This window comes from Trichomycterus rosablanca, chromosome 17 (genome assembly GCF_030014385.1).
Source record: "Trichomycterus rosablanca isolate fTriRos1 chromosome 17, fTriRos1.hap1, whole genome shotgun sequence".
NCBI lineage: Eukaryota > Metazoa > Chordata > Actinopteri > Siluriformes > Trichomycteridae > Trichomycterus > Trichomycterus rosablanca.
In genome coordinates, this window is record NC_086004.1 from 27,909,365 (window position 1) to 27,931,808 (window position 22,444).

At 46.4% G+C, this 22,444-nt stretch overlaps 1 protein-coding gene across 1 annotated transcript in view; it reads right to left on the reverse strand.

Moving 5' to 3' along the window:
- The window catches only part of igf1rb (insulin-like growth factor 1b receptor), an 80,999-nt gene extending 58,875 nt beyond the window's left edge, over nt 1-22,124 (reverse strand). The window contains exons 1-2 of the mRNA XM_063013003.1: nt 21,288-22,124; nt 13,674-14,222 (exon numbers count right to left, since the gene is read on the reverse strand). Of these exons, the coding sequence (XP_062869073.1) occupies nt 13,674-14,222; nt 21,288-21,381 (643 nt within the window). The 5' untranslated portion in view covers nt 21,382-22,124. The remainder of the gene's footprint in view (nt 1-13,673; nt 14,223-21,287) is intronic.
- Nucleotides 22,125-22,444: the final 320 nt, after the last annotated feature.

Sequence of the window (22,444 nt, forward strand, 5' to 3'; positions counted from 1 at the left end):
GCCATTAAAGCCATCACCGCACTCCGACCCCCCCGAGCTGAGCCGCTAACACTGGAGGAGAGGTGAGATAAGGACAGCGCTCAGTGCTATTCAACGCTCCATTGATTGTTTGACTCCCCGGTGAAACTCGAGCTCTCGGCTTTCCTCCGTTCGATCAAAGCGGCTTTTCAGCGATGCGCCGCGATAGTTCGGCGAGCGTGAAGCAGAGAGGAGAGGCAGAGGGGCGAATTTAAAGGGAAAAGCTTCGACCATGAGGTTTAGGTGACGCTTCTCTTACAACCAACATGAAAACATCTCGGTCTGAACGTTTACAATCAATCATTCAGCTGTTTGCTCATAGTGAGAGCTTTTAATAAAGCCATAAATCAAAATATGACCTGAAATGAACTGTAGGTGAAACTATATGGCAGTGAGATGCATGGGACACACACACACACACACACACACACACCCACCCACACACCCCCACCACACACACACACACACCCCCACACACACCCACACCCACACCCCCCCCCCACACACCCCCACCCCACACACACACACCCCCCCCACACCCCCACCCCCACACACCCACCCCACCCAAACACACCCCCACACACCCCCCTGTTTTTTCTGGTCCGCATACCTGATTTGGCACAGTTTTAACCACCGGATGCCCTCGCTGACCCGCCCTGCTTTTTGTTCTGGACATGAGCCCGACGCTAAGAGCCTCATACATATACAGCACTTTACAAATTCTGCTTCTTATTTGGTATCTAACAGACACTACACTTACTCCACAAACGTTCCTACAAATACATTTATATAGATTATTTATCAAGAACAATGTGTGTGCACGGTCGTCCTTGTTTTGAAGGACCTGAAGCCCTCGGCTACGACGTACCGCCGACACTAACCTCAGAACAGCGAAGATTAACATGAAGCCACTTCATCAACACTTAATTCATCTCATATCTAAGCGGACGGAGGCAGATCGTCGTATCCGATAACACCGGGCTAAGTGGCACCACCGATAGCCGTCAGTTAGCCGATACCTCTGCCACACGGCGAGCCGGTACGCTACGCTCAGAGTACCAGCTGATTAAAGCGCCGGAGGGGAAGACTCGACCTTTTATCATCAACGGTTGATCACGAGCTGTATTTCCACAACGGCATCAAATACTGAGACCGTCAACTGCACAAAAAAAACACAGGACTGAGTTTCAAGCGTGTAGTTTCCTTTTCTTTAGGTCTCAGGACAATGATGCACACAAAAATACTTGGAACAGACATCTTTTTTGTACCAATTGTTTTAAACTCTAAGGACTCTAAATCATCATAAATATAGAAACGCACTCAGTGCCCACAAAAAGCAAATTTAAATACGGGTGCCGACTGGACCCCCGTAAACATCAGCCAATTACAGCTGATTTGTAATAGACCTCGCACCGTCCGTCCTCTCTCTGTGTCTGCACTGTGGTCAGGAACAAAACAAAACTCTAGCACAAAGACACAAATCCCCTCCTTCACCCCCTCAGCGACTGTTTGGATTCCACTGCAGCGGATAAGCTGGTAAACAGGAAGTAGCCGCATGCCGGCAGTTTTTATGAACGAGCCGTTAAAAGCGTGGGCTGAATCCTCACGTACGGTCGCCTGCAGGCTCCACACAGCAGGACTGATCTCCTCTTCACGAGCGGCAGGCACGGAGGAGACAGGAAATGATGGTCAGAGCTTTTCACTGACCGGTCCCGATGTGCCAGGTGATGCACAGCTGACATTTGAAAATACAGAGGAACCTCGATTTAACGGATTTCTGATTAACGGAAAACCGAACGTCCGGTCCGATTGTTTTAAATTCCTGTAAGAAGCGCAGAGACCAGTAGTTCAGTAATTGTCCACTAGCTTCGTTCTCGCCTTTTTCTCTGTGTTTTATGCTTCATTTTTGCAAGTTCCAGTGCTTAGTTCTGCACCAGCAGAGCTTCAGACTCGGAACAACAGATACTAAAAGAGTCACCACTATACGATCATGGCAAAATAAAAAAAAACTCCACCACACATGGCAATCAAAATTTCTCCCCAGTAGTACAGAACACCAAGTTTATATATAATTACATATTTACATTATTCGTTTTACTGTTTAAATCTAAAATCTGTTAAACGGAGGTCCATTAAATCAAGATTCCACTGTATTTTCTGCCGTGCAAGATCCTTTTATGTACCTTAGTGATGTGTTTTCGTATATTTATGCACCCCAATGAAAAAAAAAAAACCCTCGCTGTTTCAAACAATCACATTTTACTGACCAGTGCTTCCCTTTTAGTCTGTTAAATCCAGGTTCCCCTGTAGATCGAAACATGGCTGTCCAGTTTTACAGGTCGTCTTCCACTTACGATGGGGTAACCTAACCTAACCTAAGCCTAGCCTAGACAGCCTAGGACCTGGACCTGGACCGCCCCACCCGGGGATCGAACCCAGGAACTTCTTGCTGTGAGGCGAGTGCTACCGAGCGACCATGCCAAACACAGTTGGAGCAGTTGAGTGTCAAGAGCCTCGCTCGGGGGCTCGACGAGGGCAAACTGGCACCGCGTACTGGACTTGAACCAGCAACCTTTCGATTTCTGGTCCAGTAACTTGACTGCTGCATCGCTAGGCTGGTGGGGCTGCAGTTTTGATACCAAACAAAGGGAAGCTGGACCTGATTCCACCTCATTAATCAGTTAGTCCTGGTCTTTAAACTATACAACTGGACGCCCTGGTTTAGACGACAAACTGCTTAAACCAGTAGAAAACCAGAAGCTGGTGAACCATTTCGAATCCACCTCAGAAGGACTTGCTTTAACCTGCGTATGAGATCCAGAGAGCTTCATCATCACAAGACTTTCACTGACAGATTAAATTCCGACAGGATTAAGACATTAAACTATAACCTGCATTAGGTCTATTAGCAGGTTAATACCTGGGGTGCAGACACGCCCCGTGGTGGATGACTGTAAAGTACCTGAGGCGCACACGACGGAAAACACATCATTTACGTGACTGGTACAACGTGAGCTAATGAGGGAGCGCTGGCGCCAGCACGTCACCGTCGGACCCCTGGACGAACAAGCTGGCAGGACAAAAGCTGATGCTCAGACTCGCAGCTCGTCGTGTTCCAGCTCAGCTAATCCATCATGCTTTAAGGCCCGATGTGTCGTCTGCTCGGCTTAACCTTGGCCCGCCTCCCGAACGCTCATTACCCCCCACCCTCCTTACCCCCATGACCACCCTGAAACCCGACATCAAAGGCACAAAGCGGAGGCATTTCCTGTTCCTAAGCAGCGGCGAGCGAGAGACCATTTCTGACATGTTCGGGCAGAAGTTTGGAATCCGCCGCTTCAACGAAAACAGTCCCTGATGATACGGTCCCGCTCTGCCCTCCGCACCCATTCCCCCGTCATTTCCACCCAAAACGCCCGCCTCCTCGCCCCCATGGTTCTCACACGCGCATTCCTGCCGAATGATGGAGCAGGTCTGTCGGGCGAGCGGCTGCGCGGAGATTCGGTTTTCCCCCTCGTTCAGTTCTAATGCCACCACACACTGGCTCTTTGTCAGACGTTGCTTCACCGCGGCAGGAGACATCTGTAAGCAATCTGAGCATCGGAGATTTAGCCTGTAGAGACGACGACTAAAAACTACATTCAATTAAAACGTTTTTTATTTTTAATAAAAGCCGGGTGAGCGACTTTGTTGCATTTTTTGATAGTCACATTTATAAATATAACTCAAATATTATCAGGGGAAAACATTTGCCTAGATTTGGGCCGTTGTAGCCTACTGGTCCAGTATTCAGAAGGTTGCCGGTTCAAGCCTCACCCCTGCCAGGTTGCCACTGTTGGGCCCTTGAGCAAGGCCCTTAACCCTCAATTGCTTAGACTGTGTACTGTCACAGTACTGTGAGTCGCTTCGGATAAAACGCGTCTGCTAAATGCTGAAAATGTAAAATGTAAATTTGGAAATCGGAGGCAGGGCGCTGGGGTGGCGTGGCGGTAACATTTACATCTTCGGCATCTAGCAATTCAGTGTTAAGGGGGGGCAGTACAGTGGTTCTCCCCGTGTCTGTGTGGGTTTCCTCTGGGTGCTCCGGTTTCCTTCCACAGTCCAAAGACATGCAAGTGAGGTGAATTGGAGAACAAAGTGTAAAACGTGACGTTAAAATCCTAATGTGTTAAGGGCCTTGCTCAAGGGCCCAACAGTGGCAACCTGGCAGTGGTGGGGTTTGAACCAGCAACCTTCTGCTCTCTAGTCCAGTACCTTAACCGCTAGGCTACAACCTCCACGGTATATTAGTGTATGGGACTAGTACTCAGAAGGTCACTGGTTTAAGCCCCACATCTACCAGGTTGTCACTGTTGGGCCCTTGAGCAAGGCCCTTAACCCTATTTGCAATGTATACAGTCTCAATTGTAAGTCGCTTTGGATCATTTATTTATTTATTTATTAGGATTTTAACATCATGTTTTACACTTTGGTTACATTCATGACAGGAACGGTAGTTACTGGTTACCCATGATTCATCAGTTCCAGTTTAATATCAAACACAGTCGTGGACAATTTTGTATCTCCAGTTCACCTCACTTGCACGTCTTTGGACTGTGGGAGGAAACCGGAGCTCCGAGAGGAAACCCACACAGATACGGGGAGAACATGCAAACTCCACACAGAAAGGACCCGGACCGCTCCACCCAGGACCTTCTTGCCGTGTGGCGACAGTGCCGCCCACTTAGCCACCGTGCCGCCCTCGTTTCGAATAAATGCGTCTGCTAAATTGTGCAAGGCCACTACCGCTGGGATCAAGGGTTCGAATCTGCATCCAGACTCGATCGGCTGTGTCTGAGGCCCGGCGATGGATTGGATGCTTTGCACCCAGTGGTTCAGTGGAGTCCGTAAACGACACAAAACAGTGTTTGTTTAGGCGGAAGGGAAGTGCTGAACGGAATGCAGTTTGAGGCGCCCAGGTGGCGCAGCGGGATATTCCTCCTCGGTTCGAAACTCGACGCCATCTAGCGGGCAGAATTGGCAGTGCCCGCAGGGCGGGATGACCGGACTCTTCAAACGCTGTGTAGGGACCCTGATTGGCGGATAGAGGCGCCTATGCAGAGTGCACGGGTGGAAAAGGGTTCCGCTAAGGGCGGCGCAGGGGTCGGAGGAGGCGTGAGCAGCAATATACCCACCTCGAGTGCAAAAATTGGGGATCACCAGCAGCGGAAGACAGATTGACTAAACTAAATTGGGAGAAAAACACATGCAGTTTGAAACACAGCCCGTCTCTTTACAGGCGGCGCCTTTGCTCCAGTTTATCTGCGCTGGAGCAGGATACAGTTAGATATTAAAGTTAAATTATTAAAGCTACTTAAAACATACATCACATCAGCAGAAAATGTTAAGACGAGACGATACATCCCATCAAACTGAAGCGCCAAGTCGCCGCTAGTGGAGAAAATCCCTACACGCATTTAGATTCCCGCGGCTAACTGACTCGAGGCTTTAATAATCTCTCACATACTTCTGGATGACTGTATCAGGCTTGTAGCTACACGCGGCCCGAGCGCATTTGATCACAGACGTGAGACGAACTCTGTCCCGTCTCCTCCGCCAGGACCAGCGCGTGGTGTCAGACGGTCGCTCTGACCTTCAGTCTGGCACAGACACAACACCAGCCGGAGAGCGCAGAGAGAGAGCTTAATGAAGAATGTGGGCAGAAGCTGGGCACAGACAGACACTATAGGACGACAGGACGTGCCACTATCCCGGTGCCCGGCGTGAGGAAGGCCAGCCCGAGCGGGCGGTGATTAACACAAGGCTGCACACATGAATCTCCGCGCCGAACGTTTCCGGTGTTGACGTGGAACGGATGAGATCACTCAGAAACGGCTCATTAAGCGGCGAGAGCTTCGCTGCTCCCCCGGCCTCCTCCGGGCCTCCCGCTGCGCCGCTCACACTTCAGCTGAACAACACACACCGCCGAGAGAGCTGTTCAGTACTACGTGTTGTACACGAGCGGCTCTGCTTTACGTTACACCGCCCTGACCGTGTGACGTAAACATTAGATCAGAGTCCAGCGTTATTCTGGTGGACTGAATCCCTCCAGATCCTCATGAGTGGCTGAACAATGTTGAGTAGAATTGCTGTATGACCTCCTTCTCTCGGATGCTACCGTTAGAGATCACCACATAGAAGCACTTTGTAGTTCAACAATTACTGACTGTAATCCATGTGTTTCTCGGCATGCTTTGTTAGCCCCATCTCATGCTGTTCTTCAATGGTCAGGACCCCCACAGGACCACCACAGAGCAGATATTATGTAGGTGGTGGTATGAGTGGATGCTGATTTAAACACCTCACGGTCACTGCTGGACTGAGAATAGTCCACCAACCAAAAATATATCCAGCCAACAGCGCCCCGTGGGCAGCGTCCTGTGACCACCGATGAAGGTCTAGAAGATGACCGACTTAAACAGCAGCAACAGATGAGCGATCGTCTCTGACTTTACATCTACAAGGTGGACCGACTAGGTAGGAGTGTCTAATAGAGTGGCCAGTGAGTGGACACGGTGTTTAAAAACTCCAGCAGCGCTGCTGTGTCTGATCCACTCATACTAGCACAACACACACTAACACACCACCACCATGTCAGTGTCACTGCAGTGCTGAGAATGATCCACCACCTAAATAATACCTGCTCTGTGGTGGTCCTGTGGGGGTCCTGACCATTGAAGAACAGCATGAAAGGGGGCTAACAAAGTATGTAGAGAAACAGATGGACTACAGTCAGTAATTGTAGAACTACAAAGTGCTTCTATATGGTAAGTGGAGCTGATTAAATGGACAGTGAGTGTAGAAACAAGTGTTATATATATAGTGCACCCACCCCCACCCAACCAGCAAGCTCATCTGTCCATTACTAACCAGCTAGTCAGAGACGTAGGCGACAGCACGACCCTAAAGATCGCCGGGATTCTGAAGAAGCTTCGTCCGGTTCGGCTCGGTCCGATCTAAACTGGGCCGAGACGTGCACTCATGGTGCGTTACTGGTGTGGAGCTGAGCGGGTAATTAAAGACACACAGAGAAGAAAGGCTGCACGGGCTGACGGGAAACCACCACAAGCCCTTCAAGAAACATCTGCGCCCAAGAAAAACAAGGTAATTACATAGAAGGAAAAAGGAACCGCTAACAGATTTTCCCCTCAAGAGAGAGGCACCGGGCTCCATAGTAACATCCCATGATGCACTGGGAGCAGAGCAATGAAGGACGTCTTTAAACATGCACGATTCGGCCTCATGTGCGTCACCGCCTGCTACGTTCTACGTTCAGTATTAATAGGAATGTACTGTATAATATGCAGTTCATTACAGCATCATGCATAATTTTATTTCATTTTCATCAACCACTTTAGTCTGGTCAGGGTCACGGTGGGTCTGATTCACCTGTAAACAAATCCTGGCTATTTCCAGGGGAAATCAATCATCGCTGATATTTAAGCACGGGGCAGCGAAGCTCGAATCACAGCATCGACACAGACCTGTCGGGCATTTAGACAAACACAATTGGCTGTGTCTAAGGGAGGGAAGGCCGAACGGGGTCTTTTCCTACTGCCTCTCAGATGTGTGATCTCCAGGACAGATAAAGGAGCCTGCACAAGTGGAAGGGGGGGGGTCACACAGAGCTTAGCGTGTCTCCCTGTACCCAAGACTGGCAGGTGATAAGAAGCGGCGACAGATTGGACACGTGTCAGAGGGGGTGTGTTGCCCAATCAGCAACTTTCTGCTTACTAGTCCAGTACCCTAACCGCTAGGCTACAACCTCCACGGTATATTAGTGTATAGGACTAGTAATCAGAAGGTCACTGGTTTAAGCCCCAGTTAATCTACCAGTTAGTCACTGTTAGGCCCTTGAGCAAGGCCCTTAACCCTGTTTGCAACGTATACAGTCTCAACTGTAAGTCACTTTGGATCATTAATTTATTTATTTATTAGGATTTTAACGTCATGTTTTACACACTTTGGTTACATTCATGACAGGACAGGTAGATACTGCTTACCCATGATTCATCAGTTCAAGTTTAACATCAAACACAGTCATTTTGTATCTCCAATTGGCTGTGTCCGAGGGAGGGAAGGCCAAAAGAGGTCTTCCCACTGCCTCTCAGATATACGATCTCTAGGACTGGTCCAGGTGCCTGCACAAGTGGAAGGGGGGGGTCACATAGGGCTTAGCGTGTCTCCCTGTACCACCTGTAACACTGGCAGGTGATAAGAAGCGGCGACAGATTGGACACGTGTCAGAGGGGGCGTGTTTTGATCCGGCTCTGGTGGTTTAGATCTCGAACGAGCGCCGGCTCCATCTCGAGGGACACGGGGTTCGAAGACGAAACGGATTATTGAATCTGGCTACATTTAAAAACACCAATTTATTATCCGTGAGATTTGGATGAAACCAGAAGCAGAAAAGGTTCGTGAGGAGACGTGCTGTCTGATGAAGTCTAAAACGATGAAGCGTTACGGATGGAATTAGGAACGGTACTGGACAGAATGATGTCATGACCGCGCCCGTCAGCGAAACGGCTCGCGTCTTGATCCGTCTTATCTCGGCCGACACGCCAAATTCCCTGGGAACTCACCGGCTACCTTTATTTGCTCAACAACACGTACGAACTTCCACACCAGCGCGTACGTGAACAACACATCCCGTGACGCTTCGCATTCGTGATGGAAATAGCTTCATACTGCACGATTTATTCGTCTTCAGCACTGCAGACACTAATATGGATGAAATATTAAACCCGTAAGATTAAGTTCTGACGTTCTGCTCACTATAAATCAAAGAGAAACGCTCTCCACGGTGGAAACGTTTGTAGTGACAGGAAAAAATCCCAAATTCATCTTCATCTGATCTGTTCTGCTCGTCCAAACAGTCTAAAATGCGGTTATATTTATTTTGATGAGACTATAAACCTGGTGAAAGTTCTACCAGATGACCCAAGTACTGACCTGGCAGTCCAAGAGACACAAGAGAAAATGGATCCAGTTTTTTTTCTATTTTATTTATGCATTTTAGCGTACTCCCGATTGCAGTTGAGGTGGTATATTGCTGCTCGCGCCTCCTCCGACCCGCGTGCAGTCTTTAACGGAACCCTTTTCCACCCATACATTCTGCACAGACGCCTCTCTATCCGCCAATCAGGGTCCTTACACAGCGTTTGAAGACCCCGCCCACATAGTCCGGTCATCCCACCCTAGCAGAAACGTGTCTGCTGCAGGCACTGCCAGTCGTGCCCGCTAGATGGCGCCCAGCCGACAGATAAGAGACCGGTCGAAAGCAGTGGGCTTTACCGCTGCGTCACCCAAATGGCTCTATAATCCATTGGCTAAGTGGGTAGCACTGTTGCCTCACAGCAAGAAGGTCCTGGGTTCGATCCCCAGGCGAGGTGGTCCGGGTCCTTTCTGTGCGGAGTTTGCATGTTCTCCCTCTGTCTGTGTGGGTTCCTCCCACAGTCCAAAAACATGCAGTCAGGTTAACTGGAGACACTGAATTGCCCTATAGGTGAATGGGTGTGTGTGTGTGTGTGTCTGCCCTGCGATGGAATGTGTGCCTTGTGCCACAGTGAGTGAGTGAGTAATGACAATGGTGGCAATCTGGTCCTACTGTGGTTTACAAGATGTAACGTAAAGCCTCCACAAGGGGGTGTTCGTGTATACATTCATTGTTTATGTGCCTGTTAAAATTTGTTTATTTAATTATTATTATTGTTCTCTGCTTTGAAGAACACACTATAAACGCTCCTACACCAGCCTACAAATGTAAATAAATAATAATCTCTGCACATCTGCGTTTATTTCTGAAACAAACCTCCTCTACTCGTCCCGCCGAGCGTGAGAGTTTATCTTTTGTTTGTGCTCCCTTTTGTGGAGTCGGTACCTGTTGATATGATTGATGAGCGATGATCCGGGTGTCTGTGAGCGCCCCTCCGCCGCTAATTCATCTTCTTGAAGTTGGAAGATTGGAAGCTTGGAGTTTGACTCGTATGATGGATGTTTCTAAAACTCCTGAGAACTCGCTCGTACCCTGAACCTCGTCTTTTTGGTCCTGACTCTCACTTTTCCGTACGTCCGATCTGGACTTGTTCTGGTGAGATGTTGCCGTGTCCTAAATTGACCAGATTTATACACCGCATATGACTATAGTGCTAATGCAATACATTCCACTGATCTGATCTTGATTGTTTACATTTTATACTGTATATGACCTGTTTATGTGCAATTGTCTTAGCTGTGACTGCACACACACACTTAGTGCAATATATAACTGTTAAATAATGGTTCTGTGCAATATCTCTCCAACACCAGACACTTTATTATTGTAACTGTCCCTTTTACTAGATTTTGTGGCTTAACTGCTTAACTTGTTATATAATTTACCTTTATTAAGCATCTACAAGCTTGCTTCAAACAACATCTCATTGTACAGCGACAATTAAGATTCTTTATCTTATTTTATCATATCTATTCCTTATTCACTACAGGGTTCCAACACTTGAGAACGTAGGTCCACACGATTTGGATTTAAGGTACTGGACTCGTTCATGGTCGCACACAATGCACATTTAACTTCTAAACCCACTTCTGCACATTATTTACATTTACATTTTCGGCATTGAGCAGACGCCTTTATCCAAAGCGACTTACAGTACTGTTACAGTAAACAGTCTGAGCAATTGAGGGTTAAGGGCCTTGCTCAAGGGCCCAACAGCAGCAACCTGGCAGTAGTGGGGCTTGAACCAGTGATCTTCTGATTACTAGTCCAGTACCTTAACCACTAGGCTACGGCTTAAGTCATTATTATTATCCTCACGTCTCCAAACCTTTAATTACATTATAAAGTATAATAAAAATTATATAATATAAATATAATATAATATAAATCACTGTTTGTTTGTTTGTTTGTTTGTTGTTTAATGCCATGTTTACACCTTGGTCTTTCTAATGGCAAGATGGGTACCTAGATTTTGCCCTGGAATCACTGGGCGCATTAGAGTAACACACTAACAGGACACCAGTCCATCACAGGGCCTCGACCACCACCCTCCCTCCCCCAGACACAGCAAATCATGTCTAAATGTGGCGGATTCAAACCCTGAGTCCCAGCAGTTGCGTGTTAGCTTGTTGTGACTAACAGCTGATCCGTGTCCGATACTCACATCCAGACAGCAACTGTTTACTCGCATCAGGCAGTTTTTATTATTTATATATTGATTATTTATAGGTATAAAGTCTCAGGCAGCACGAGTAGCATTTCCAGCATAAAATACCAATCCAGATCAATATAGAACGAGGTTTAAGCCTCAGGATTCGTACTGTGTATCTCGAAAAGTTTCACGACTTTCACGTGAACCTGCTGAATATTTCCACGTCTAGAAAATGCTTTGTAGTTTGTACATGTTAATTCCTCCAGGTTATCCTGTGCAGTTATTGCATCTTTTAAGCAGTGCAGTGAACATTCAGGCTCCACAAATCCTACAGCGGTGCACTTGGCGGTGTAAAGGGCGTGGCTCTGGATTCACGGCGAGTCCCGCAGCACGTGTATTACTGTAAGCAACTGTAAAGGCTTCATGTTCGGGCTGCACCTGTACGTCACTTCATATAAAAGTTATAAATAAATATAAACGTAAACCGGAGTGATGAACGAGTGTAAGAGGAGAAGAGTGCAGGACAGAGACGGATACACTAGTGCCGGGCTGAGCTCTGGTCAGCAAGTTCCACCGAGCAATAAACGGACTATAAAAACACTGAACATAAAAGTGCTCTTATTTCCAAAATCTATACGAGACATCAGGAGAACAAGCACATGTTCCTCGAGTCAGCATAGAAAATCAGCAGCTTACGGCTGATCCACCAGTTTGCCAAGGCCATAAGAGTGCAGGAGATCATAACTGGCCCCGTATGCTGGGTGGAATGGATGGCCTGTGTAGGTTTGGGAGGCAGCAGGTAATCTGACTGGTATTTTGCCCAACGATGTTGAAAGAGCCTCAATATGAAAGACGCAACTCCAGAGCGAGTATGTACGAGTCCGTTCCCATCCTGAGATTGTTTACTGGAGAATCAGGTAGAGAGCGATAACTGACAATCAATAAAAAATAAAGATACAAGGTACGTCACATCACATACAGACTCTCATACAGTGATTCACAATTACGTTTTAAGCCAATCGGAGTCAAATCCGAGTCTCAAAACCTTGTGCGTTCTCTACATACAAAAGGTTTTAAGTTTTCCTCCGCACGCTCCCGAGAGAGCCGTGTCAATTCTTAGACGCCTCAAAATGCTGCCTAGTGATACGCCTTATTCTGACCGATATTCCGACTGAATAACGCGGGAGCATAAAGTTCTTCCTCAGCGGCAAGTCCAGCATCCAGTGCGGCCCAACTTTTCTCAAAAAAAATTCTAATATTTGAAGTTATTGTCAAACGTAAATAGGTCTCATAAATGTATTATATTTATAAATGTGTACATGTGTAATTTATTTGCAATTTTGGGTTTGTCAGAGACAATTTACCAGTTTTCGGTACACAAAGGGAGATGTTGTGCCTCTTCAGCCCATTAATTCCACTACGTTTCAATAGTTTTTGGTATTTATGCAAGTGGGGAATTGACAATTACGTCCTCTTTGCCAAAAATGATTGGTGTTTGATCATTTTTTCAGCGTTTCAAATTATAGCACTTTATTATAGCAATTATAACTTTATATAAATACGTAGCGGTGGTAAAAATCTTCAGATCGGTCGAGCACTGCTGCAAAGTTTGGTAAGACTGCCCGCGGTCCCGATTCATAAATAAAATTAAAGTCGTCCTGCTATTAAGCAGGTTTTAAAAAAAACACCTTGAACTGTTCGAACTCTGGGTGTGTCTATCACACATCTAAAACTCTCCGCGTCTCCAACCCCCCCCCCCCCCCCCCCCCCTCCTCCCCGACTCAAAACATTAACGTTGCACCAACATTAACGTTTCAGAGTTTTTGGATAAACACGGCGCCTCCAGGGAAATGAAAACCAGACGCCGAAAGTAGAAAGTAGATTTCAGGCGCGCTGGTACGTTCAATTTAAAGAAGTATAATAATCATCCCGTTCACACGACGCTGTCGACGATAGATCATTAATCACTCAAATAAAAAGGAACTGTCATTGTTAGTAATCAAGTAGCTGTGTTATATTTTTATTTGTTTTATTAAAAGAGTCTGTGGCCCCGTGTTTGCATAATTTTTACTCTATATGCCCCCCAACAAGAAAAGTTTGGACACCCGCGCTGTACGGTGTCAGTTCAACGTACTAAAATCACACAGACGGGTTATAAAGCATTACTACAATTACCAAAGCTCTGAAACAATCGAGCGACACCTTTATGTACCGTTATTACATCCCCAATTAATACAGAATATAAACGTTTTCGAAAGAGTGTGGCGTGTCCAGTTTTTTAGGAACAATTTGGATGATAAATAACTCCTAGTACTGTGTGTATTACAATTAATTATACTTTATTTTCCTATTTAACATCACAATTTAATCATGGAACTGACTCATGTTCTTAAATATTATATTAAGATCCTGAAACCTTCAAACCCAAAGCATCCAGCAGAAAACGTCTACTCTAGCGGCGGTTCTTACCTTTCTGGCAGTGAGTAGAAGTCCAGCAGTGGTAGTTCACGTTGTTATTGACGGTGGTTTTGTGGCAGCCCTCCATGTTCCCCGGACAGACGTCCCCGCACTCCTTGTGCGGCTTGTTCCCGGAGACGAAGTTGTTGTGGTGCGCGTCCATGACGCGAGACCAGTCGACGGAATCCAAGTAGCAGAGCTCCGGGTTCTTCTCGATCCGGATGGCCCCTCGGGTGATGTTGCGCAGGTTGTAGAGTCCGACGTCCTTCAGGCTGGTCATCTCGAAGATGACCACGGCGTAGTTGTAGAACAGGCTGCGGCCCTGGATCACAGCCAGGTTGGGGAAGAGCGTGCTCAGGCTCTCGAGGCCGGCCACGCGGAAGAGGAGCAGGTAGTCGGTGATCATGGTCAGCTTGGGGAAGCTGAGGGTGCGGAAGACCTCCTGGTTGTTGTATTTGTTGGCGATGAGAAGGATCTGCAGGTAGCCCTCCACCACCGAGCAGTTCTCCAGCTTCTTGAATTCGCTGATGTCATTTCCGATGTCGATGCCCGGACCACAGACTGGAACAGAGGAGCAGAAAATGTTAAAGTTTGAGCTCAAACCAGTAAAATACGTCTAACAAAAGCTCTGATAGAACTACAGCTCAGGGGGAGAAGAGGAACGGCTTTATTCATCATATCTACTTCTACACTGATCAACCAGAACATTAAAACCAAACCACCTCCTTGTTTCTACACTCACTGTCCATGTTATCAGCTCCACTTACCATATAGAAGCACTTTGTAGTTCTACAATTACTGACTGTAGTCCATGTGTTTCTCTGCATGCGTTGTTAGCTCCCTTTTATGCTGTTCTTCAATGGTCAGGACCCCCACAGGACCACCACACATGGTGGTGGTGTGTTAGTGTGTGTTATGCTGGTATGAGTACTGACGGAGTTTTTAAACACCTCACCGTCACTGCTGGACTGAGAATAGTCCACCAACCAAAAATATCCAGCCAACAGCGCCCCGTGGGCAGCGTCCTGTGACCACCGATGAAGGTCTAGAAGATGACCGACTCAAACAGCAGCAATAGACGAGCGATCGTCTCTGACTTTACATCTACAAGGTGGACCAAGTAGGTAGGAGTGTCTAACAGAGTGGACAGTGAGTGGACACGGTGTTTAAAAACTACAGCAGCGCTGCTGTGTCTGATCCACTCATACCAGCACAACACACACTAACACACCACCACCATGTCAGTGTCACTGCAGTGCTGAGAATGATCCACCACCTAAATAATACCTGCTCTGTGGTGGTCCTGACCATTGAAGAACAGGGTGAAAGCAGGTTATAAAAGCATGCAGAGAAACAGATTGACTACAGTCAGTAATTGTAGAACTACAAAGTGCTTCTATATGGTAAGTGGAGCTGATAAAATGGACAGTGAGTGTAGAAACAAGGAGGTGTTTTTTTCAGCATCTCCCAGTTTGTTTGGAAGCTGGGGTCAGCCATTGTAAGGGTCTTGCTCAAGGGTCCAACAGTGGCTGCATATCAGAGTCTGGATTTGAGTCGACAATCCTTCTTAATGACTTACAATTATTACTGATTGAGGGTTAAGTGCCTTGCTCAGGGGTCCAAGAGGGGCAACTTGCCAGTGGTGGGGCTTGAACTAGCTTCCTTCTGATTACTAGTCCAGTATCTTAACCACTGAGCTACCACTGTCCCAAAAAAAAAAAATATCACTATACATACATTTCTTCAAGTACTGTAATAGCTCTGGTATCTTCTGATGCCCTGTGGCGCATCCCTGCCTTGCACCCACTTCTTTGGGTGGCATCGTACCCATCATGACCACGATTGTCATAAAGCAGTCGAGCGGTTGTACTAGCAGCGTTGGTCTAAAGAGATAACACGGCTCTGGGCTCGATTTTGTTCTCCTCTTAGCAGTGGACAGGACTTATCTGGTCACGCTCCCCTATCAGAGGGGCGTTCGACATACTCCTGGCCCGGTATCGTTAAATAAACACGGGCCTGTCCGGATCCGTCCGGCCTCCTCTGTTGTAGTTTGCGGTCGCCGGAGCTCCGGTAAACAGCGAGGACTTTTCACAGCTGGTGTGCAGCTTGTTTGGGTGAATGTGCTGAAAACACTGGGAGCGTAAACAGCCGCCATTAAGTCCAGGAACAGGAATATTACATTTCTAATCACTTCGGCGTGTTTGTATACGTAACTCGGGGGGGGATTGCTTACATGTGTGCTGCCTGTGTTAAATCAATAACTCGGTCAGCGCCGGGTAAGGAGTGTGTGTGTGTGTGTGTGTGTGTGTGTGTGTGTATGGGGGGGGTAATTTAGTTTTCCCCTTCATGTTTCAGCACCACAAAATTTCCATGTTTCCAAGTAAACTGCAGACAACCCTTCCCGATCCCTCCCGTCCGTCAAGGGAGCGGGCCGAGCGCGCGCGCTCTAAAATAGAACGTTTAAAAACACCGTGCCTAGCAAAACAGACTCGGTTCTGTTGATTGGGAGAGCGAGCAGTCTGTGGAGCGTGTGTAACTGGGTTTGACTTTTAACCCCGGCGGTCACGGATCCGACAGGCGGCAGAGCTCCTGCATCCACGTCTCGAGCGCGATCCACCTTCCCCGTGTAGAAAAAACATCAGCACCGCGTCATGCTAGGCGCATCTGTACGAGTCGCATGAGGATTTCACTCTGTAAACATTTGGCATTGCTTTGTGGTTAAACCGCTGAGACGGGAGCAAAACATTCCAGCCCCTGATCAGCTTCTGCACCCTGTGACCCCTTATCGAATTTGTTTTTAACCTCAATTCCAGTTTCCTAAACCAGATCACAGCCAGCCACGGCCTCTGGGACAAATGGAAAGTATCGTGAGCCCTAACGTAGCTCATTTTTTGTATTTATTGTATTAGGCATTATTTATTTATTTATTATTTCAGACGCCGTGTTGCTATGTGATCATGCTCAGTACATTTGTTTAGCTTTTTTCTGCACTTTAATATGTGTAAACATTTGGCTCTTGACGGTGCCATGCGGTAACCCACAGAAGCTGCAGCAAACATCCCAGTGCAGGATTAGCTTCTGAACCCTGTGAACCTTTATCAAATATTATCGTATCTCTGGCTGCCTTTTAGGAAGGTAACATCCTTAACATCCATAACATTAAAACCACCTCCTTGTTTCTACACTCACTGTCCATTTTATCAGCTCCACTTACCATGTAGAAGCACTTTGTAGTTCTACAATTACTGACTGTAGTCCATCTGTTTCTCTGCATGCTGTTCTTCAAATGGTCAGGACCCCCACAGGACCACCACAGAGCAGGTATTATTTAGGTGGTGGATGATTCTCAGCACTGAAGTGACACTGACATGGTGCTGGTGTGTTAGTGTGTGTTGTGCTGGTATGAGTGGATGCTGATTTAAACACCTCACTGTCACTGCTGGACTGAGAATAATCCACCAACCAAAAATATCCAGCCAACAGCGCCCCGTGGGCAGCGTCCTGTGAGCACTGATGAAGGTCTAGAAGATGACCGACTCAAACAGCAGCAATAGATGAGCGATCGTCTCTGACTTTACATCTACAAGGTGGAACAACCAGGTAGGAGTGTCTAATAGAGTGGACAGTGAGTGGACGCTGATCCACTCATACCAGCACAACACACACTAACACACCACCACCATGTCAGTGTCACTGCAGTGCTGAGAATGATCCACCACCTAAATAATACCTAGTCTGTGGTGGTCCTGTGAGAGTCCTGACCGTTGAAGAAGGGTATCCAGCATAAAAACAAGGGACAAATTAGGTATGCGACCCCAAAATACAGGAAAACTGTTTAAATTAAGGAACGATGTGATCTCTGTCTTTATAGTCCAGCACTCTGTTGATGACTATAACCGAGGCGTCCAGAATAGCATGCACGCTTTTTATCAAGCACGTGCCGTTATTATTTGCTGTAGTATTTAATCATTAATGTTTTCCTCCATTCCAAACAGTCAGATCAATGATTGACGCGGTTCTGGAGAGCCGGCAGCCTTTTACAGCCTCTTACCTTAAAGCTAACACGAGCAGGTCGGGATGAGGTTATCAAATGTAAACAAGAGATCTGGAGCGCAATCAAAGCTGCCGCTGTTTGCATAGTGGTGTGAACATGGAAGTGTTTAGACAGACTGGGCGACTCGATCTACCAGCATAGTCATGCACGCCTCTTCCTTTGTCCTTTCACTGATCTCTACCTCAACGTGAAATAATGTTAAATAGATAAGGAGAGTTACAGGATTAGTTCTTTCACTACATTTGGCGAACTGACAGCGATACACATAATGCTATTGTATTAATAACAATGTAAGCTGAAACTAGTAGCCTGTTTAACCACTTCACATGGACAATACTCCACTTATGTATATAAATATGAACAACAGGCTGCTTATAATTAGGTATACTGTATATGTATACACCGATCAGCCATAACATTAAAACCACCTTCTTGTTTCTACACTCGCTGTCCATTTTATCAGCTCCACTTACCATATAGAAGCACTTTGTAGTTCTACAATTACTGACTGTAGTCCATCTGTTTCTCTGCATGCTTTGTTAGCCCCCTTTCATGCTGTTCTTCAATTGTCAGGACCCCCACAGGACCACCACACTCCTACCTACTTGGTCCACCTTGTAGATGTAAAGTCAGTGACGATCGCTCGTCTATTGCTGCTGTTTGAGTCGGTCATCTTCTAGACCTTCATCAGTGGTCACAGGACGCTGCCCACGGGGCGCTGTTGGCTGGATATATTTGGTTGGTGGACTATTCTCAGTCCAGCAGTGACAGTGAGGTGTTTAAAAACTCCAGCAGTGCTGCTGTGTCTGATCCACTCATACCAGCACAACACACACTAACACACCACCACCATGTCAGTGTCACTGCAGTGCTGAGAATGATCCACCACCTAAATAATACCTGCTCTGTGGGGGTCCTGACCATTGAAGAACAGGGTGAAAGCAGGCTAAAAAGTATGTAGAGAAACAGATGGACTACAGTCAGTAATTGTAGAACTACAAAGTGCTTCTCTATGGTAAGTGGAGCTGATAAAATGGACAGTGAGTGTAGAAACAAGCAGGTGGTTTTAATGTTATGGCTGATCGGTGTACAACCATCTCACAACCATCTAGGAATTAGGACAGAACCTGACGCATTCAACTCATCATGCTCCGAACAACAAATCCTTCAAGCGCACCAGTGATGATTCCCGAATTCCCAGCATAGTTTACGCCTGCGACCCGACTCTGGAAAGAATGCACCAAACATCTAAAAAAAAAAATACATTTCATAACAGATGACGTCTTGGCTTGGAGGCTACAGACGGACTGAACTCGTTCTGAAAGCCGAATAGTTTGGTGTCAGCAGTGCGTAAACACTATACATCTTCAACGATAAACAATTCTGACCTTCGTAACCGACGGAACCTCTCAGACGGTCCATATATAAAACTACGCAACGTCTGTTTGAATCAGAAAATTATAAATGTCAAACGTTACGACTCAAACGCTGTCTGATCTGACGGACACGCAATAAAAAAGAGGGCATGTCTATTATTATTCAAGTCTATTTGTGGTAAAACCTGGACATACTGTACTGTATAAAAAGACCTGAGTAGATAAATGAATGATATTTACATTTGCGGCATTTAGCAGACACTTTTATCCAACAGCAATTAAGTGTTAAGGGCCTTGCTCAAGGGCCCAATAGCGGCAACTTGACAGTAGCAAGGCTTGAACCGGCAACCATCTAATTACCAGTCCATTACCTTAACCACCCAGCTACCACTGCCCGGTCATATATGATTCAGATTCAGATTTAAGAAGTGCTTTGAAAAAAAACAAAACACTAAGAAATAAACTTATACCAATAATGTGCCCATTCTAACAAAAGTATCATTACAAGCACATGAGCGCGTGCACACAGACGTCTCTTTAACTGTAAATAATAACACCTCCCCTAAACCACACCCGTACACACCCTCGGTTTATAGATTTACATAAGCAGAAGCACGCACACACACACACACACACACACACACAAACCTGTTTTTGACAAGATAATGAATGAACGATTCCTTTCGGCTGCTTCCGTTAGGGCTCACCACAGAGGATCATTTGCCAACATATTTGGTTTGGCAGTTTTAACGCCGGATGCCCTTTCTGGATATCCCAGCTACATCTAAAGTTTACTGCCTGATTATGCAAAAGACCAGTGTTCCTTACGGATGTTTGTTTGTAAGGATGACGCGGCAATGTGTGATCTGCTTTCTGAGATCTGTAACGCCTGTTGATGGGGTCAAACTACCCCGATTTATACACAGAAAAGTCACCAGCTGTAGACCAGGGGTGTCCAAACGAAGTAAAAAAAAATATGAAAACACAAACCACAGACTCTAGTAATAAAACTAATATAAATATAATAATCTAACCTACTTGATCACTAACAATTCCACTTTCCTTTTATTTGAGTGACTAATAAAAGCCGTAGCCTAGTGGTTAAGGTTCTGGACTAGTAATCAGAAGGTCGCTGTTTCAAGCCCCACCACTTGCTGCTGTTGGGCCCTTGAGCAAGGCCCTCAATTGCTCAGACTGTATACTGCAACTGTAATGTGAGTCGCTTTGGATAAAGGCGTCTGCTAAATGCTGAAATGCAAATGTGATGATCTATCACTGACAGTTTATAATCCTAATGGGAAGATTACTGTGCGTCTTCAAGTTAAACATACCCACTTCCCTCTGAACGCAGTGAAAAACATTCATTTTCCCAGCGTGCCTTGTTCTGAGTCGGGGAAAGAAGATTGGGAGCGTTTCAGATTTGCTTAATGCAACAACTGAAGAATACACCGATCAGCCATAACATTAAAACCACCTTGTTTCTACACTCACTGTCCATTTTATCAGCTCCACTTACCATATAGAAGCACTTTGTAGTTCTACAATTACTGACTGTAGTCCATCGGTTTCTCTGCATGCTTTGTTAACCCCTGTTCACGCTGTTCTTCAATGGTCAGGACCCCCACAGGACCCCCACAGAGCAGGTATTATTTAGGTGGTGGATCATTCTCAGCACTGCAGTGACACTGACATGGTGGTGTTGTGTTAGTGTGTGTTGTGCTGGTATGAGTTTTTAAACACCCCCACTGTGACTGCTGGACTGAGAATAGTCTACCAACCAAAACATCCAGCCAACAGCGCACCGTGTCCACTGATAAAGGTCTAGAAGATGACCGACTCAAACAGCAGCAATAGATGAGCGATCGTCTCTGACTTTACATCTACAAGGTGGACCAAGTAGGTAGGAGCGTCTAACAGAGTGGACAGTGAGTGGACCAGCACAACACACACTAACACACCACCACCACCACGTCAGTGTCAGCGTCAGCGCTGAGAATGAATGAAAGCAGGTTAATAAGGTGTGTAGAGAAACAGATGGACTACAGTCAGTAATTGTAGAACTACAAAGTGCTTCTATATGGTTAAAAATGGAACAGTGTCTTAAATATTTGCTGCAGTATTGGATTCAAAGTTGAGCTCTTATTAGGTATGATTATTTAGATGTTTTTGTGCGTTTTAAGTGTTTTGTTTACTTACTTTCTCCATTAGGAGGCCACTGGCAGTGAACTAAGAGAGACAGCAGCAGAGTACAACACAGGGACAAACGGGTCCCATCTGTAAAACACCTCATTCCTGTAAACACGGGTAGAAAAATAACTCAAGAAAACAAAAAATATGAGTTTAAACGTCCCCACGTTTGCGTCTGCTTGGTTCTAACTGGTCTGTTCGTATTAAATTATACACAAACTGGCAAACTATGAAGTCCGGTTCAAGGTGGCTAACTGAGGAGCTAGCTAACGCAGCACAGTGCGCATAGGAATTTCTATCTGGGGGTCCAGTTAACGTTAGCCTAGCCGAGTTAGCTCGCGTTTACTCCAGCATTGGTGTCGTGTCGTGTTTACGTATATCCCGCGTCCCTCGGTTATTCCTGCAAGTCGCGGTATATCCGAGTACATCCAGAATCCGGGAAGTAATCTGGGAATCCCGCATCTTCGGACTCCATTCCTGGAGGCGCTAGCTGAGGCGAGCTAGCCGCCTGAGTGTAGCCGGTCCAAACACAGAAGCCTGCGTGTTAGCACCCGAGCTAACGGCTAACCACCAGGGTGAGCTGGAAAAATTCTTCCCCTGGAATTAAAAGCTCACTTTTCCGAACACAGATTCCCACCCAGGCGAAGAAAATAAGATCCAGGACGAATCCAGGAGTCGCAGCCCTGTTCGCTTCGCCTCGTCTTTTACTCGGTCTGATGAGTGAGTGAGGCTGGAGTGGTTTCTGTTATTCTCCACACAGTGAGAGGAGTAAACACACCGATGCTCAGATCTGTACAGATTTAGATCCGGTGTGTTATTATCAGACTGAGCAGGTTTATCAGATCTGATAAGCTGTGTAGTGTAAAGTGTAGCTGCTGTTATCTGGAGCTCCGCTCTGTCTCTGTAAACAAGGTTCGGTTTCTCACACACACACACACACACACACACACACACACACACACACACACACACACACACACACACACACACACACACACACACACACACACACACACACACACACACACACACACACACACATTCAGCTACTCTGGAGAGAAGCACCTTTAAAACCTGGACTGGATCACATACACGTGTGATTCTTCAATTGGGGGAACTTTTACATCCCTAGGTTATAAATTTGTGTTAAAAATACTTTATTACAA